Source organism: Apis mellifera, linkage group LG8, assembly GCF_003254395.2.
Source record: "Apis mellifera strain DH4 linkage group LG8, Amel_HAv3.1, whole genome shotgun sequence".
In the NCBI taxonomy this organism is placed as follows: Eukaryota; Metazoa; Arthropoda; class Insecta; order Hymenoptera; family Apidae; genus Apis; species Apis mellifera.
The window spans coordinates 3,928,870-3,950,086 of NC_037645.1; the positions used below are offsets into that span (position 1 = coordinate 3,928,870).

Genomic DNA, 21,217 nt, shown 5'->3' on the forward strand with positions numbered 1-21,217 from the left:
ATATTATATATTATATACATAATTTTATTATTATATATATATAATATTATAATTATATAATTATATATTATATATATATAATAAAATAAACTATATATATACACACAATGAACATGCAAAACCATATACACATATACATTCTATGTATATAGGATGTTAAAAGATAGGATCGACCCAGGTTATCGAGTATTGTAATCATAATGTATCCGTGTTTCCTCGCGATATCTTTATTTTATACCAATAAGTTTAGATATTAATTTCTGTTTCTTTTTCCTTTTTGCTAATAAAATTATTGTAAGTATTGTATGTATTACAATTTATAAACGACTGGAGCATCGAAATGTTTGTAAAAAGATAAGCCAATTAAAAGTTGCACTTTGTTAAAGAGAAAAAGAGAGAATGAAAATAATCGAGCGAACGAACGGATAAGAAAGAGAAATGTATATATTTTGCAAGTGTGAGATCGAAGTAAAATTGCGTTGAAATTTATTTTCATAAAATTCTCGATGCAATTTTATATGCGATTCAACTTCTCTATTGTAGAAAACAATTTGAATAATTATTTAAAACACTTGTAATAATTATCGTGTTAAAAAAATTAATTTAATTTTAATAATAATTTTTTAATTTTATTAATAAGTTTTTAGATATAAAATATAAATTTTGGTCTTCTAAGTTTTGTTCTATCATAATGAGAAGTTGAAACGGATATCGTTGAAACACGAAAGTTAATTCTATAATGTGTGATGATAATTCATTAATTTTCAATGTTTTTATTAAACATTGATTTATTGTGCAGTGACTCTTGGATATATTCTCATCGATAATTTATCATAATTCAGATCATATAAAAATTTAATAAAAAATTCACTTAAATGATTTTAGGCATAAAAATAAATTGGAAAAAATGAAGTAAAATTTTTATGTATTATATACGAATTTTAATTTTAAAAATTTAAGTTTGGAAATATTTGGAAATTATGCGTTCGTAATCAATGTTTTAATTAAAAAAATTATATTTATGATTTTACAATATTTTTAAAAGTGAATATTTATAATATTTTAAAAACTAACTTCAATTATAAAAATAAAAAGAACGTACATAAAATTATGTTATATTTTTTTAATTAAATTTTTAAAAAATATAAAGTACATGCTATTTGTACTTCGACAATTAATTTTTTTAAAAAGAGATCTTTGTATGCAAAAATAGCAACCTATAATTTTTATTCATTTTATTACGTAGAATCATCCCATTTTTTAATATTATTTTTTATACTAAGATTTATACTCAGATTTATACTCTTCCAAAATTATTATATTCACATCTTCCAAATCAAAAATAATATATAATTTTTTAAATAACTTCTATTTAACTTAATGGTTGAGTTTGAGAATGAACATTAATTCGTAATTAATTCTTCAGATGCGAACAAATCTGCGAGTCACAATGTATCAATTTAGCGTTTAAGCAAAATAGATAGATAGAAGAAAAGGAAAAGAGGTGTGAGACTGCTGTAAAAAAAAAGTGCAACATTAAAGAAAAAGAAGAAAACAGTAAAAAATATAAGTGAAGGAGAAAGGATGGCGAAGACTGAATGGTTGTACACGGACTCAGGGAACAGAGAGACGCAACCGAGAAAAAAAATTCTCTAAAAAGCAAAACAAAAAAAAAAAACAAAAAAAACAAAAAAAAATTGATTAAGAAGAAGATGAAAGCGTTCCACATGATGGGAAACGTGCTTCTACCAAAGACGGCTGAGGCAAAATCACTTTGCAAAGACCAAAAAAGTAAAAAAAAAAAGTCAGAAAATCTTTAAAAATAAGAAAAAAGAAAAACTTATCTTATCGAGATATTGTGAAGAATGTAATTTCTAAATCATTGTGTGATTTTCAAGCGTAATGTTAATTATATAACGAAGAAAATAAAGAAAAAATAAATTGAAAGAAAGAGATATTTAAATGAGAAATGGGGTGGGGAGGGGGATCAGATATATATATATATATATGAACTATATATTATATATATTTAATATAAGACTATATATTAGAAAATCATATTTCTCTAATAAGAAGATATTTCTATTTAGAAATCATAAAAGTCATTATTGAGTCTAAGTTGCTATCAGTTGAACCGTAATAAGGAGGAACTGATTTTTTCTAGATACATATATTACTGTTATGTTATTAAAAATAATAAATAAAGAAAGAAAAAGTGAAATAAAGAAAAAAATAAAAGTGATTTTTTGGAAAATATGTATAAATATATAGGACGTCGTAAGAGTCTAATGCAATCTTTTGATAATTTATATTTAATCGTATCATTTATATCAATATAATCATGTTTTTTGAATTTGCATCGATACTTGTCCAAAGAGTAATACAATATTTCTATTTAATTCAAACGACAATTTGCTTCTGCTAAAGAGAGTTTACATTTTCTTTTCTGCTATAGATTTCCTTAAAAATAAAATCAAATAATATATATCTATATTATTCATTGTTTCCATTATTTCTTTATCGATAAGTTATGCGATAGACTTTTAAGACAACCTATATAACTACATATTATATATAATTATATACAGATTCAAGCTTGTATCATATGATAAAGAGTGCTCTTCTGTTGCTATAAGTATGTAAGAGAGATGAGATACCTTTGTTACTACTGGTTGTTAAATATATCATAACATAATATTTATTTATATAACGAATTTCTTTATTCACTTCATAACCTGTTTAGATTAAAATTAAAATTAAGATTAAGAAACGTATTTTTTAAATATCTTTCTTTTGCTTTTATTTTAATTTATTATTATTTATTTATATTATTTTTTTTTTCACTTTAATGTAAATTCGAAGTTTTTGTCTTTTTATAAATTTTTAATTATTTTTTTTTTTGTTTGAATCAATACTTTCATATTTAGATCTATAATTTTATAAAAATTGAATTCATTATCTTTTAAAATATTCAATATCTTCATATTTTTTTTCTAATCATTTGATTGATTAAAAATTATTTTAATAGAAAAAAAACTTTTATCGATCCTGCCAGGATTCGAACCTGGAATCTTCTGATCCGTAGTCAGACGCGTTATCCGTTGCGCCACAGGACCATATTGATAACAGGTAATACTTTATAAAATATAAATTAATATGTATATGTGTGTGTGTATATATATATATATATATATATATATGATACATATACTTCTATATTATATTATCAATTAAATTTTAATTATAATATAATAAGATAAAAATATAAAAATATAAAGATATATACATAAGCATAAAGTTATTATTAAATATTATTAAAATTATTTCAACTCTTATTTTTAATAAGATGTATTTAAAAAAAAATCTTATAAAAAATAAAAATAATAAAAATTTATAATAAAACCAATAATTGTCATTTTATATAAATATATATAAAATTCTTTTATTCAATTTGAAAATTAAATTTAAATGGATTTTGTACATCATTGGCATCAATATTTTCATTTGAGTTTGAATATAATGCGATAGTTTTCAAATATTGTTTTTCCTTTAAAGATGTAGAAGAAGATGTAGAAGCAGCTTTCCTTAAAAATATACTTTTCTTATTTTTATTGGTTGTAGGCATAAATTTAATAGAAAATGCAGTTTTGCCAAATTTTTGTTCGTCCAAAGCCATTTTTTCTCTATAATTTCCTAAAGTATTACGCATTATTTGTCTCTTTTTTATCAAAGAGGCATTATTGCTCTTTAAAATATTTATATTTCTTTTTAAGTCATGCATTTGTTTCTCAGGAAGCTTTCCAGTGAATAAACACATTTCTAACTGTTGAACACACCAACATAATTCTAATTCAAATTGATCTTCAACTTCCTGGCTCAAACCACTACTAGTTTCTACACAAGTTTGTGTCAATTTTGATTGATCTGAAATTTTTTTATTCATTCCTGTTTCCTTAGAATTCTGAAATTATTATTTATTATAAATTAAGAATTGTTGTTAATATGAGCTAATAATAATGTTTTTGTATAAATTAGAATTAATATAATATTATTCATTTTTTAAATTTATAATAAAAAGAAAGAAAAAAGGAGATTTTATATACCAATCTAGATTTTGGAGGCATTTTTTATTACATTAAAAATAAAGCAGTTTAATGTTAAATTCTTTTAATTAATTATATTTAATTATATAAAATATGCGTATCTATTGGCTATGTTTTTATCCTTGTACTCTTAGTCTTAAATAAAATAAATAAACAAGAAGAACAAGTGTTAAAGAAATGGAAATACCAAAAACTGAAGATTAGCGCCATCTTTCGAATGTAGAAATATTTTTCTAACAGATGGCAGTAGTTTCTAATTCTTATCTTATCATTTCTGTGAGATGTTTTTGATATTCAAAAGATGGCGCTAGTAAACAATTCTGATCCTATATTCTGTCTTTCTCTTATTATTTATTATCTTTGTCTGTATTTATGTTTAATCTACGGCACTCTGAAGATGGCGCTGATTCCTGAATTTTTATTATATCTCTATCCTTTTTCTATTATTTCCTCTCTTTGTCTTTACTTATTATTGGCTACTACATACCAGGTACGTATCAATTAAATACACTTTCATCATTTCTTTTTTAAAACTGTAATATTTTGATTTTTAATATAAAAGATAAACATATTTTTTATTTCTGTATGTGTGTGTGTACGTATATTTTATATATATTTTTATATGTATACATATATTACATATTGTTTTTTATATACTATATGTAAAAATAAAAATGTTATTATTACAAATATGAATGAATTATGATTATTTTCTATAAATATAAAAAATCTTAGTAATATACATTGATTTACTAAAATAAAATAAACAAGATATACATAGTGGAACTGAAATGCTAATTATTTTTGAGTTTATAACAATGTATATTTATTAATATAATTATAGAATATTCTAATAATTATAGAATAAATTTCACGTTCTCATTCAGACGGAAATAAATCTTATAACGTGACAATCTATGGTATTAATAATTTTCTATTATTATTTTTATCTTATTTACATATTTTCTATTGTAACTTATAAAGATATAGAATGTATTTTTATGATACATTTGCTTAATTTATTTTTGTGTTTTTTTATGTTAAATCTAAGATATTAAATTTAATGTATTAACATTTTAATTAGGCATATTTATTCATTATACAATTAAGTATCATTGCAGAATTAAATATAATTATGAGTTTTACAAACAAATATTTATAATAGAATTTATTAAATACAATATTACGTCTGTTATATATTAAAATCAACTTTAAAATTAATAAACTTTCAATTTGAATATAAAAAATAAATAATTCATATATGATTTAGTAAATGACTTTTTAATATTGGAATTTATAATTATTTTTTAAAATTTATTTTTAATATTTTTTTTTTTATAATATTTTTTTTTAATCTTTTCATAAACTTCGAATTTTTCGTCATATTATGTCATATTTCTTATTTCGAGTTTATACAATTCAGAAAAAAAAATGAATTTTTTATTACGTATGTATATTATTATATTATATTATATTACATATGCATGTATCAATACATTCACGATGAATCTCAAACATCACAAATTTGATAACCTTTTTTCGATAGAGAGTTGATTATAAAAATATTTGATCTCATTAATTACATAGTGTAATTCATATGAAATTATACTAATAAAAAAGAAAGTGATTCTCAACTCTCTTATATAATTTCTCTTAACATAATTTCTTCTTTATTTATACAAAAAAACAAGTATATAAACATGGAAATGAGAATCTAGTAATATAAATAAAAATTTCTATTTTATTTATATTTCTTGATTTTTAAAAAAATTATTATTTTAACTTTATAAAAAATAAATGTAATTTCATTTTGTTTGACAGTAATTATTAATCAATAAAGAATACGATTGAAATAACAATTTTGTATTTTTGAAAAATCTAGTTAATAAAGATCAGTCTTTTGGATATTCAAAACGTTTGAAACGTTCAAATTAAGCTCTAGAATTATTTAGATTTAGAAAAGTTGCAGTGATGTGTTAAATTTCTTGCGATTCATTCGAATTAACGAATTTAATCTTTTCTAACTTTTCCTAAATATACTACGAACTTTTTGATAATAAAAATAATTGCATGGTTTAGTCCAATTAATGATTAACTTAAATTTTTTTATTTAAACAATTTTTTTTATACAAAAATTTCTATCTTTTCGGATTAAATAATTCTTATAAAATACAAAAAAAAATGGAGGAACTAAGTTAAAGGTTAGTTTAGAAATAAATACATGTATGTAAAGATATAAAAATTTTAATTTTGTAGGAAATTAAACGAATTGATTTATAAAAATAATATAATTATTATATTGTTACATTATCTTGAAGAAAAATATCATATATATTGTTATTTTTATATAAAATTTATTTATATTATATTTTATGTAAAAATTTCTATTTCTATTTCGCAAAATATCATTTCACTCGAAAAATTTGTGAGATCAAATAATGAAACGAGAATATTTTCTATATTGCATAAAATTCAATTAATCTCATTTATCATACTTTAATCATTCATTCAAAACTCAACTCTTATAATTATTGATTGTAATTTAAAATTAATGATAAAAAAAGAGTCAAATTATTTCACTTTCAACTTATTATCATTCTTTATAACCTCAATTCTTTATCTTTCGAAAACTTTATTATATCAAACAGGCCGCTGTTGATTAGTTTCATTCCATAAAGTCATCGAGATCTCTTCTGGCCTCTTCAAGATTTGATTTTTCGGAATAGTATACGTATTTCTTCTTGAGAATTTCAAAGATTTCAAACCAGGAAACCACTTTAACAAATGCCACCATTTCTTTCCAGATTCATCTACATTCACAGTGGTATATTTTCTCGAATTTTTTAAACATACATCATTCTTTTGTCTAACTTCATTCGAAAGTATGTCTAACCTGCCAATGTCTTCGTTCTTTTTGTTGATATTGTTTTGGATCGTGTCTATTTTTAATTGATTAACAAGCGACGTAAATTGTTTTGAATTGTCCTCGTGGCCAGAATTTCCCGAACAATCAGTACTCTCATGAACAATTCCAGTTCCAGCTGTTCCTACGTTTCTCGATCCACCAATTACTCTTTGTTGCGATCGAGACAGGCTCGAATATGAACGTTGTTCATGTCGTATCGGTAGTCCGGGTATTCTGCAACTTCTCGATAGTGTTTCCTGTAAAAATAAAATAATGTCTCGTGATTGAAGCTATTTTTGATTGAGTGGTGAATAGTGGTACAATAGTGATACAATAGTGAAACATAGAAAAAATGAATATTAATAGATAATTGATTATTATCGATAATTGTTGTTGATAAGATTTTTGATAATTGTTCGAATAACGAAATTTTCTTGAGTGAGGTTATCTCGAGTGCATTGTATATTATATTAACTGATTAAAGAAAATAAATAACATAATTAATCTATATTAGGAATGATTATATTATATTGAAATTGAACAAGAATTATAGAATCGTTAATTCGAAATTGTTCAATTTCAATATATTATAACGATTATAGAATTAAATAGGGATTGAAATATATTTCTAATATATATTTCTTTTGTTGTAAAAGTAAAAGATATATAATTAGCAAATAAAATATATTTTTAGAAAAGAATAGGAAGTTTGCTTGTTCTTCAATTATAATCTATAGAGTTTCAATAATATTCTATTAGAATAAATAGCATAATTGAGTGTTAATCAAAAAGATTATTGCAGTTGATTAATTCGAACTTGTAATTATTTACGTACATTTATACTTAGGAAGATATTACTCACCATAAATGCAACACGAAATTTGTTCGACATGATATTGTACAGAATAGGGTTAATCGTCGTAGAGATATAATAGAATACACCAGATATGTAGGTCATGAGAAGATAGAGGAACTCGATCCATTCGCTGTTCGAGGATATGTGATCCTCGGAGTTTGTCCCATAAATGGCGATCAGTCGTTGAACGTGAAATGGTGCCCAACAAATAAAAAATGCTATCACCACTGCAACTGTAACAAATTCCATAATATTTCTGTTACATTTTTTCAAAATATCGTATTATTATTTATTTATTGTCTCTTATTTAAAAAAGAAAAATTGTTAAAAAATAAAAATATAAAATGTTCTTATGATGGACGTAATAATGGATCCAGTATCAGTGTTCCAATTAGTGTCAACGAAATCTATATAAAAAATTATACGTTCGTCTTTTTATTTTTATCGATAGTTTCTTTCAAAAAAAAAAAAATTATGTCTTTCTTTATTGTAATAATTAAAATTTTGTAATTTAAAATTTAATTAAAAATAAAGCAAAAGTAATTATTTCAACCTAACCTTAAAATTTTTTTTTATATAATTAATGATTGTAGTTGTATTTAATCTTAAATTTTATTCGAAAATATACTTTATGATATGTGAATTAGATTTGTGATTGTAGAAATTTTATAAAAATATATTTATTATAGTGCAATTAACGAATTTTTTTTCTCAATTATTTCAATCGAGGATTTGAGACAGATTATATACATTCTTGATGTTTTTCTTTAATAAAAGAGGATTTAGTTTGATTTTATAAAAATAAATTTAGAAATAAATTTAGAAATAGAAAAACATTATTATTTACAACGATCATGATAAATGAAATATCCTCATAGCAAATAAAAATAAAATAGATTCTAAATCGTTAAGTTTCAAATATATGTAAAGTCTCAATATATTAAAAATATGTCAAATTGAATAAATTTAAATTATATAAATTTGAAATAAAAATAAAATTGAAAGAAGAATGGGAAAACTTTATTTTTACTAACAATTATTTTTCAAGTATGCGTTGCAAAAATACGTCAATGGAATAATATTAATAGTAAAAAAAATCTTGTGGGAAAAATTTAATAAACGAATTACGCACAAGCATTTTGAAGATCGATTTGAAAGCTAGTAAACGATTGCTTTTTGTGAGATAATTTAAATTAAATATAATTAAGATTAGAAAATAATTTTTAAAATAAAAAATCGGTATTAATTTAAGATTAATGATAAATTACTTTTTAGCAATTTTTTTTAATCTCTAAAAATTATAAAGTTTACAGTATGATAAGATAGCAAATGAATTTGAAAAATATCACATAATTTGTTAAAAAATATTCCCAGAAATATTTCAATTGATATTTGTGAAATTAAAAAAATTTATAAATAAATAGATTATTATTTATTTTATAAAATCAAATTTATTAAAATATTTATTATTTTTTTCATGTAAAAAATTATTTTACTTTATTATTGAAAATTTTTTTATGATTTTTTTAAATCTAACAACTAGGGATATTTTTTTTATTAAAAATTACATTCTTTAATTTTTCAAATTCCAATTATACTAAGTTTATTTTTTACACACTTTTATGTTTTTTTCTTTACAAATTTTATATATTTTATTAATAATTAAAATAAAAATACTCTTTTTGATAACTAAGCTAAATGTAAAACTCTCTAGGATTTATTCATAGGACTTTATGTCGTAATAATTTTCATACCACTATTCATATACTAAATTTCGTACAGTTCGTGAAATAGAAACTTGTCTAATTTGTAAAATAAAGAGTGATTGCTTAAAAGAAAATTTGTAAATTCTAATTATCTTGATAGAAAAAATATTTTTAAATATAAAATTTGAGTGCAATCTGAAAGAAGAAAAAATTTTACATAAAAAGGATTATGGAAGATTAATGGTGATTAAAAAAACTAATACAATTAATTTTTAATTCATTAATTATTATTTTTAATTTAATATATAATTATTTAAAAATTATTTATTTTATTTATTTTATAGTTTATAGTTATATAGTTTATAGTTTATAAAAATTCAAAGAATAGTCAACTTCAAAATAAATTTACGAATAATTTATGTGAATAAATCTGACATAATGAAAAATAATATTATAAATATAACTTTATTTTTTAAAAAAAATAAAATTCTATTAATCAATTCAATTAATATATCATCATTTGGAATCATATTTTAAGATATTCCATGATATATTTTAGAAATCTAGAAATATGAATTTTTTATATTCATATTTATAATAGGAAAAGCTTCTCGGAGAAAATTTTATACATTTTTTTCCGTGACTTCAATTTTCAAACTTTTTTTATAGATAATTTGAATTATAATACAATAATGAAATACTATTTGTTTTCACGTTTTCAAAAGGAATTAGTTTATATAATTGACATAAATGTACGATGATATATTATTATATGATTCTTTTTCACGTAATATTTAACTTTTTATTTAAAAAAAATATATAAATAGAAAATAAAAAAAATGAAAAAGAAATCGAAAACACAAAAAGTTGAAATAAAAAAATGAAAGGTTATGTTTCGGTCCAAGTGCATTATTCTGTTCAAATTCATATGATTATATTTAAGGCGATATTGCGTTGCTTTTGAAACAATATGCAAAAATTAGAATTGATATGCGACTGAGGTCAAGATCAGTCAGGTTGTAACATATCATAGCAACCTGCCGCATATGTTTCTTTTGAATAATTCATTCATTGGAGGTATATTACTTTGTTGATTTTAAATTTCTTTCGAGAAACTATCTTTTTCGGAGTTTTCTTTTTGAGACTATTCATAAACGTTTTTCCATTATTTGATTATTCTGAAGCCATATTATCTTTTATATGTATTCGTATATGTGCATTTTTACTTGTCGAGTTGATGTCAAGTTGGAAAATGATGGATTAAGATTAGGTGAAATTTTAGAAGACAAATATTGATTGAATAAATACAGATTGATTCGAATAAGTGCTTAGTATTAGTTTGAAAACTCTTAGCATGGAGGTAAATACTTAAGTTAGTGTCTAATACTTACCTTAACCTAATTATCTATACAAAATTTATAATATAACATATCGAAGTTTCTAAAGTGTCGATATAGAAATATATCGATATTGATTACATAAGTTCCTACTGTTTTAAGTAAAATAATATTATAAGAATTTTAATTTTTGTATATTTCTATTTATTTTAATTCAATTTATTATATGATTCTATTTTTTTATTAATTATATAAATATATCTGGGTATATTATTTATACATTCTATTTGTTTAAAATGAATCTATAAAATATTTTGCAATTATTAAAATTTCGATTACCAAAACTTTAATGCAAATGAAATGATTAAACGCTTTCAGGAAAAAAATATCAAATGCGGAAATATCAAATATTATTAATATTTCGCAGAATTCACCATAAGAAGTCAAAGAAAACACATTTATGTTCGCGAGATTTTAATCTCATTAACTCTTAGAAGTTTTTCTAAGTTGATACGTCATAAGATCAAAACAAAATCGATATCGAAACAAAAGTCAAATACTATCAACGAAGTTATTGATGTGAAAATTATTATAATAGCTCAAAAAAACGTCAAAATGAGTATCATCTTGTTTGGGAAACGTGACTCGTGTAAATTTTGTCTAAAGATTGTTGAATTATGCTACGCTAAAAAATTCATCGATCCTTGAAGGTAATCTCTTCTATGATATTAAGATAAATAGTTTTCGTTTAGATTAATAGAACTTCTAATTTTCATCCTATAGCGATATTTTGTTTGTAACAATTAAAACAGTTTTTAAGAAAGATTGAAATGCTCAAAATAAATTAATAAAAATTAGATTAGGTTAGGTTAAAAATAATAATTGCAAAGATACAAATATAGTTAATTTCTTCCAGGAATGAATTTATTAAGATTATTAAGAATGATTATTTCTTATTTACCATTGAATTATTTGAAACATTTTTCTTTCTGAAATTATACTTAAATCAAAGAAAATTAAATGTATATATATATATATATATATCAGTATTTTAGAGGTTAAGCATATATATTGAAAATATATATATTAATTAACAAAATTAGGATTATTTATTTTTCTTTCAATAATCATTTTTTGCAGTTATTAATTAAACAAAATTTTTACACGAAGAAGATAAACGATTTATGCAATTATATAAGTCTAACAATTGATCATTGACGATTTAGCGATGAATGTGAGACAAGGAATAAAAAACAATGGCATAAAAAAGAAGACACTCAAGAATTTTCTGATGTATAATATAATCAAATGAAATAATTAATATATGGATTAAGTTAGATAACCTAATTAATGAATTATGGAAAAATACAAATGAGAAAAAAATCGAGATCATCAAGGATTAAAATTATGAAAGCAAAACAAGGTGGAAAAAAGAAATTTATATAATATATATAATAGAAAATAAAAGAAAATTAATTGTATTGTATTAATTAAATAATCAATGATTCAATAATTCTTTCGAAAAAAGAGATAAAAGAATGAAAAAAAAAAGTAAATAAAAAGGAAAATACGTATAAAATATACTCTCGCTGAGTTTGCCATTATTACAATATTGATAACGAGTTGTTAGAAAATTGAAATAAATCACTTTTTTAAACATTTTTGAATTTTCCGCTAAGAATTACTGAAATTGGCTTTCATTGAGATAAAAGAAGAAATCAATGCATTATAGGGAGGAAAAAGAGAGATAATAAAAAGAAAAAATAGTTTCTAGGACAAGTTGATTTTCAACTTGTCTACTTTATCTATTTTCAATTAAATTCGTAAAAGAAGTTCTTTTATATATCCGTTTCCGGATATTTTTTTATGTAATTTGTTTAAAAAATGCATTTCGAAATGCACAAAATAATGAAATCCATTTTATTATCATTGATGAATTGATCATCTTTCACTTGATTAAAATGATCTGATGATTATTTGTTCAATGGTTGTTGATTGTTGTATCATAATTAAATAAATAAGATTTAATGATAAACATGTTTTTAGTTATATTTGTCGTCAAGAAGTCTTTTACGAAGATTTTGTTTTCAAATACTAATTAATTAATTATAAATCTTAATGGTAATGCAGTAATAATAGTAATGATATAATTATCTTAATGATATTTTTTATCAATATATTGCAAAATTGAATAACTATATCTCGATTATTAATGCAGATTTCTCTTCCATTTTCATAAAAATAAAATGCATCAAAGTTTATTTTTAATAAATAATTGAATCAATGAAAAATTAATTATCTTCTTAAATATTAGTAACACACTTATCACAGTTGTTGATTGAAAGATTTGATTGAAAGAGAAGATTGAAATGAACAGAATAGATATAAGATTAATAAAAAAATATGGAACATTACAAAGAAGGAGTGCAGTAAAAATATTAGAGTAACAAAGAAAGAAAAATTTTATATTAAAAGTATAGATAGAAAATCAAGATAGGGTTTATTGTAACATTTATATTCTTTTTATATTCAATCTTTAATTATGAAAATATAATCATTTAAATAATTCGAATATGTTTGACGTCCTAGCTATCAACCTTGATATAGTATTGAATACGTTAATTTCATTTACATGAATCTTTTTTTCATTTATTCATTGACGTGATTAGAATTGAATAATTCTTAACGATCCTCAGAGAAAGCAACTATTTCTATTATCGCATAAATATATCCAATTGAAATTGTATATGTACGCTTGTGTAAATTCTTTTTTGTGGAATTTATGTCAGTTGCAATGATCGTTTGTAATTACAGTAATTAACGAAGATTTTCAAATTAATAATTTTGTGCTTGATCGAGAATGTAAAGTCATGCTCGGGTTAGATCAATTATCATTAAAATATTATTTCATGTAACGATATAATAATGCATGATACATGAAGAAACATAAAGATTAATGACAATTGATTATGATAATTATTATCGATATCAATTTACATTTTAAAATTTCCGCATATTAATGTATCGATAATTATTTTCACGTTTAATTTAAATTACTTTCTTTCATGTTTTCTTACAATTTTGAATGTTATGATTTTTACAAAAAGATACCAATTATTACATTAATTATAAATCATGTAAACTTAGTAGGGTATAATTCTTAAATTTATAACGTTTTGAAAATATATTTATAAAGATAAAAAAATCTTATTGATTATTTTTTGGCATATTCTGAAATCAAATCAATCAAAACTTTATTAACTTTATCAAATTTCTGAAAAATTAATCCTTAAGATCTAAACTTACAGAAAAAAAATTGAGTTCTTGAACTTAACTTTTAACTTTTAAAGTTATTTTAAGATAAATTTACATAAATTTATTATAATTATTTGCCTAATTAAATTACCTCCTATTAAAATTCTAAAATTAAAAAAAAAAATATACATCTTCAGTCTCTGATTGAGTTTTCTTAAATCTATTATTATTTCTGAAAGATAAACCGTAACTTTATCATTATTCGCTGGAAAATAGCTTTATTATACTTCTTATTAAAATTTTATTTTAACTTTAGATGAATTTTTCATCGAGCTTTCTTAGAGTTGCCATTATTGCCATTATTGTTTATCAGATATCATTTACATAATTTTATTATTATTAATATCAGAAAAAATGAAGAAAACAAATAATTCATAGATCATATTACAATACTATTTTCACAGTTCATCAATAATAAATCATATTTTTAATTTTTTCAGATATCAATTTGTTAGAACCCATATGATCATCCCGTTGCTCCTAATTTCAAATGCATCTTGAATTCCATTCCAATCGATTTCATGAACTTTATAGAAAGATTAATAGAAAATTCAGAAGAGATGTTTTATTTATAAATTAAGATTTTGATCGAAAAATGGAAATAATCATCGATATATTTTTGACAATTATTTTGAATAAACTTATTGATCTATCAACGAATAATCATTGATAAATCAATAATCAATTCAATTTAATTTAATTGTCAGTCAGTGATAAATCAAACTAAATCTGTCAGAGATCAATGAGTAATGATTATATCAAATCACCAATTATATCATCATAATAGACAACAGTCAATGACCAGTTAATTTAGTCAGTGATTAGTCATTGTTAATCGATCGTCAGTCAAGATACTTCTTTTCTTTCCTGATTCGAATAATAAATATAAAATATTTTTATAATAGGATTTTCTACTTGTTATCCATTCATCCTTTAATTCTTCAAATAAGAAGCTTTCCAAAATGCTTTTCCTTTATTCAAGATCCATTCAGGAACAATGAGCCTTTCAAAGTTACATCATTTATCGCATTACAATGAAACAGTAACTGCAATTATATTTATCCACCACAAAATTTTTGCTTGTATCCACAATACAATTATCATTTTGAAACGAATTTCGTTGTTTCTCCTTATTAATCTCTGATTTAATTGCAATCTCATATTAATTAATTATTATCAAGGACGGTGAGAATTTTGTTCTTAATATCATAAAAAATTTTATGCTTATATTTAATCCCTTTTTTTCTTTATTCTCTTCATATTTTTTTTTCAAAAGAATGGAATCCATCACGAATTTTTTCGTGAAAATAGTCGAATAATTAATTTTGTTATTGTTTCTTTTATTAATTTCGAGAAAGTTATACCGCGAGATGAAAGTACTTTTTCATTAAAACTATAATTTCCTTGCAAAGCTCCTTAAAAACTCGTTTCCTCGATACAATTGCACTTTGATTCCTCTATTGTTTGAGTGATTGCAGGATAGTTGATATCGAATACTCTTCCGATGAAGAAATCGCTATTGGTTCGATGAAAGGAAAAACTTCGATCGAACTATTTTTTATACATTTCTTGTTGTTTGAATATTCTCGAAGTTCCTTCTAAGTTTGTTCATAAAAGAATGTTGTATCTTACAATAAGATTTACGATGGAAAGAAAAATTCTTTTTGAAAGTTTCGATGAAATTAATCGAATAAGTCTTCTATCTATTAAATTATCCTTATAAGAAAATTCCTTTTATCTTATATAAACGAAAATTAATAAAAATCCTCGTATTTATTATAAATTCAACCAATAAAAGTTCCAGTACATTGTCTAATCGATGATAACAAAACAAGAATGAAATAATAACAAACTTCTGACATTTTCCGGCCACTATGTCCTCCTAACCTCAAAACCTTCTGTCAAATAGATTATCATCTAATTATAGACTATAAAGGAAAGAAAATTATTTGTATTATTTTTACTCATTGTTTATCAGTTTCCGGGATAGAAGCCATTTCGATGGTATCAGCCAGAATTATATTGAAAGATAAGATCGATGCAACGTGCAAAAGCATTGTTGTTTCTGAGCTATTTATATGAAACTTCCATGTTCAAATATATGCGTGTACATATGTATAATTGCGAAGTTTAATGAAGTTTGATGATGTGACCTGCTCGTGCAGTTGCATGACAGATGAATTAGATTCATACGTAGTGTTGATGCACACGCATTCTCAAATAACATTTCAACCATGTACAAAGTGTTAATATATTCGTGGAATATCTCTAAATCGATTCTAAAATAAAATATAAAAATGAGAAATTTACGTATTAATTTATAAACAGGTTTGAAGTTTGTTTTAGAGAAAGAGATGAAATGAAAAAGATGGGGAAAAAAGAAAGAAGAGACGAAACGAAACTCTCTGTTGTATTGTCACATTCCATTCTCGTCTTTATCTAACACAAATTTGTAAATTATGCTTATAATTATATTAAATAAGTTATAATTTTTGCATAACAATTTTTGTGTTTATTTTGAATCGATTCTCCAAAAATGTTTCACGAATATTCTAATAAATTTAATTAAAATAATTTTCCATTCAACTTTATCTGGCGATTATTGATTTTGATCTTCTCAAATTTTTAAAAATTTTACTTCAATTTAAAATTGATTTTATTGTTATTTTAACTAATGGTAATTAATTTAGAGTTTTATTTTAAAAGCTTCTTCTAAAAGTTTCTTCATATTGAAATTCCAATTGTCAAATATGAGAAGTTATATTCTATAGTATGACTCAATTAAAATAATCAAAAAAAAAAAAATAACAACAGAGGCATATTATGAATTATGAACTTGGTTTTGGAAATTTATGGAAATGGAATAAATCTTGAATTCTTAACGAGTTGTCGGTGTTACACGTGATTTTATTGTAAATTCACGATTTCGTTACCAATTTTTCCATCGATAATTATTAATAATAAACGAGTTCGATCAAAGAATACCGATGACAAGAAAATCCTTTGTAAAATTATTCGTGATTTGATTCGTCGTTCGAATTTTTTCCTTGATTTTATTGTATCTTGCTCCTAAAAAATTGAATTATTATGATCTTTTTCCTTTATTTATTAGAATTATTTTAATATCAATAAGATTCTTTCGATTTGTTCGAATTTTTTAAATTACAAAAAACAAATTTTTATCACTTAACTAAGTTTTATTTTACCATATATACGATCTTATTACCAACACGTCGATATTAATATAATCCATTTGATAAATAGTTCAAATCCTTGAACGGTATAATTAAATTTATAAATAAATATTCCATATGTTGCAAGTAATATCGGAATTTTTATTAGATGTACATATAATTTATTACGACGCAAATCGAAAATGATCGTTAAACGATAATTGGCATAATTAAAGCAAATATATATATATAAATATATATATTTCTCTCCTCTTGTATTATTTTTTTTTTCTACTTTTCAACGAGAAAATATTAAAAATAAATTCTCTCTGTACGAAGAGATCGATTTGAGGAATCTCAAAGTTTTGCAAAAAAACAACATCCATTGATATTTTTACCAATCTCATTTCCATATACCATATATTTATTTCAAAATCTTTTTTTTTTTATGCACATATGTATATGTACATAAAACATTCTTCCTTACCTAGGAATCGATATATTATTGATTTTATCTTCGATAACAAGTGTGATAAAATAAAAAAAAAAATTTACAAAAAATGCATATACATATTTACATAGTTGTGTTCCATGTGTCGAATTCTCCTTCGAAAATTTATCGCACGATTGGAATGAATTTTTTAGTTATATGATCGATGAAATTTATTGAAAATTTAATTGTTAATTCGATTAATTTTTATCGTTTAATTTTTTCTTTTAATTTTTTTACAGAAACGGAATATTTCTCGATTATACACTGTTTACGTGGAATTTTGGACTGAGAAGAACAATGTTTTTAATCTTTCTTTTTTAAATATGATAACATTCTTTATTTATATTATACGCATTAATAAAAAATTATTTACTTTACAATTTTCAAGTTTTCATCTTTTCATTTTCATTACATTTGTTACAAAATAAAGAAAATTTATCATTATAAAAAATATTCTGTTGATATCTGAAATATTATATTGGCTCAGACGATCTTCTTGTCATCGTGATATGATCGATTAAAATGTATGGTTTGTACGGTTGTGCATCCGGATTCTTTTCACAAAGAAGGACAAAAATTTCAAAATTATCAACGGTTGACGGTTGATGATAGCGTATTTAGAAATTTATTATTCCGTCTTTGTTCCTTAAAAATTGTCCCAAAAGCTCGTACCGAATGAATAACAAACAGAATTCCTCGAGGATCGTGTAATTTGTAAAATTCTCTTCTTCTGGTGATATTCCATGAAATTTATTATTAAATGGCTCGATTGTTAAATTTCAAGGCAAGATTTCAATATTTATGCATTTCTTCTTTTTTTTTTTTCTTTTTGAAATTTGTTTGCTAGCTCGGATATCTTGATAATTTTAATAATTTTTTGCCATTCGAAAATAATCGATGATTCCGAAGAAATCATGTTTTATTAAATATTCCAAGATTTTTTGATCATACAAATTTTCAATTGTTCTGCAATTTGAAAAATTGAAAAGTTTTCTTAAAACCATTCTCGAATAAATAATTATTATATCATTCTGTAATTTCGTTTTAAACAAACAATTTCTTCCCGTTTGTTGCCTTTCACAGATTTTCTTTATTTCCGGAAAAGGGTGACTCGAAGTTAAGTGGTGGTCGTCTTAACTTCCGCAACCCTTCAAAGATACTTTCTTCCCTTTCTTCGCACTGAAAAATTCTTGGAAAAAGGATCGAATTCTATCCCTTAGTTTCGCTTCTTAAACAACTCACTGACACTCGATAGTTGTCTCGAATCGATAATCTTGACTTTTTTTAGAAAATATATCGAGTTTTTGTTTTTGTCTGATACTTTTCCCATTCGAAGAAAATAAAATTATTTGACATGGAATAAATTCTTTTGCAAATTTTAAACGTAATATAAGGTAATGCCTCTATCCTTCAAGTATCACTACATTTTATTTTAAGGGCTGACCAACAAGTTATAAATTATAAATTTCCCTTTCATAAATAAGATTATAATTAACTTGGTTACCAAATTCATTAGTACCAATTTATAAAACAATCAAAAATTCTAATTTGATCCCAGTGTCATTTAATTTAACCTAAAAACAGACTGATATTCATCATATGAATAGACATTTCATAGAAGATACCATAAAAAAATCATCAAGTATCCAATAATCTATCAAATAGCAATAACATAAATTGTTCACTGTTATATTCTTCAAACATTCTAAAACAATTCAAACTCACCAAGCATCTTCAGCACTCTCCTCGACGACCTCCCAGTCTGATGCCTGCAACTTCCTCCCATCTCTCTCCCTCTGCTCCTCTTCATCATGTTCGACTTCCTCAGCTTCAAACCGATCAAAGCGTAGAGCACGGTGATGAGGCTCATCGGGACGACGAAGAACAGGAAGGTGGACAGTTCGAAGGAGTGTTGGAGCAAGATCCTCTTCACCGTGCACATCACCACCTCCGGATGCGCCTTGTGTTGCACGAGGCCGAACTGCAACGCTTGGGGCAAAGCGAACGACAGAGCCACCAGCCACACGACGAGGATCAGTTTCACCGCCCTGGTCAGTTTGGACATGGTTTGCGACAAAAACGGGTGACATATGGCCAGGTATCTCTCGACAGTGAACGCCGTGATTGTGAGGACAGAGGCGTTGGTCGATGTCTCGGCGGCTAACCCGCGAAGAATGCAGAAACCCTCGCCGAACACGTAGGGATACTTGCACCAAACCATGTAGATCTCTGCTGGGAGGCCCGAGGCGAGCAGCAACAGGTCTGACACGGCCAGGCTGAACAGATAATAGTTGGTGGCCGTGTGCATTGACTTGTTGCGCGCGATCACTATGCACGTGCTTATGTTCCCGATTATCCCCGTCACGAAGATGGACACGTAGATGATTGTCACCGGGATCACGATGTGCAACGAGTCTCTGTGAGGGACTGAACTGGGGACCGAGTTTATTTCGTTCGTGTGATTCGTGTACAGAGAGAAGTTTTGTGAGTGAAGGAAGGAGAGATTGGACACGTTTGGGAGGATGGTTGTTAGGTGATCCATTATTGATCATTCCATGCGATTCCTGTCGTGGAGGAGGCTCGTGGATGTGGACATACTTTGATTGGTGGCGGTTTGATCACGTTTGGAGGGCGAGCTTTAAGTAGATGCTTGGGTTGGATTCATTTTAGTTGTATGGATTCTGATCATTCATTCCTTGTGATACTCTGGTGGAAGTTGGATGGACATACTTTTGTGATGTTGTTTGGATTGATTTAAAAGTATGATTGCATTGTGTAGAGATTTTGATGGTTGATTGAGAATATCTTGTTAGGATTCTTCTTAGGAATCTTCTTTTTAAGTATAGTTTTCACTTTCTTGATGTACATGTAGATTTCAATGTGAAATTCATCTTCTTCTTCTTATACATTGCATAAGAGTCTCTAATTTTGTTCCTAACTTTAATCCTTTTTCCTTTTTGATTTTTAAATTCTTCTCGAAATTTGTTTCTCTGTTCTTCTCCAAAATTTCAGCTTTATAATCTCTTCTTTGGGAAACAGAATAGAATATCCTTCAATCTCTTCAATTTTCTTGATCTTCAAACTCTTGTTTGAATGTAGCAAAACAATTGCATCCTATTTTTGACGTTGTTCAATTGAGAAATTTCACAAGAATTCACAAAATACGATTGTTTGACAATGAATTATTTCATCATCTAGAGTCAAAATATCTACAATTTATTTCTTTTTCAAATCTCCAATCTTCATATTCCTCAAAAACGACGTTTCTTCGTCAAAACCAGAGAAACTTGTAGTTCTTAGACTCGTTTCTCGTTGAATATGATGAACTG

The 21,217-nt window shown here is 24.2% G+C and overlaps 2 protein-coding genes and 1 non-coding gene across 3 annotated transcripts; all 3 read right to left on the reverse strand.

Annotated features, from left to right (window-relative positions):
* Positions 1 to 3,043: 3,043 nt before the first annotated feature.
* Positions 3,044 to 3,116, reverse strand: TRNAR-ACG. The gene has a single exon. It is a non-coding gene; the product is annotated as a tRNA-Arg (tRNA).
* A 299-nt stretch (positions 3,117 to 3,415) lies between these two features.
* LOC102656579 (UPF0488 protein CG14286) lies at positions 3,416 to 4,270 on the reverse strand. Its single transcript, XM_006559664.3, has 2 exons — positions 4,104 to 4,270; positions 3,416 to 3,961 (listed from the first exon to the last, which is right to left on the reverse strand). Exons 1-2 carry the CDS (start codon positions 4,122 to 4,124, stop codon positions 3,443 to 3,445), a joined length of 540 nt encoding a protein of 179 aa, XP_006559727.1. The 5' UTR covers positions 4,125 to 4,270; the 3' UTR covers positions 3,416 to 3,442.
* A 2,062-nt stretch (positions 4,271 to 6,332) lies between these two features.
* On the reverse strand, positions 6,333 to 20,666 carry LOC551571 (pyrokinin-like receptor 1). The gene is given in 3 exon segments (NM_001164008.1): positions 6,333 to 7,265; positions 7,871 to 8,097; positions 19,614 to 20,666. Coding segments are annotated over 3 exon segments (1,566 nt in total). The 5' UTR covers positions 20,431 to 20,666; the 3' UTR covers positions 6,333 to 6,743.
* Positions 20,667 to 21,217: the final 551 nt, after the last annotated feature.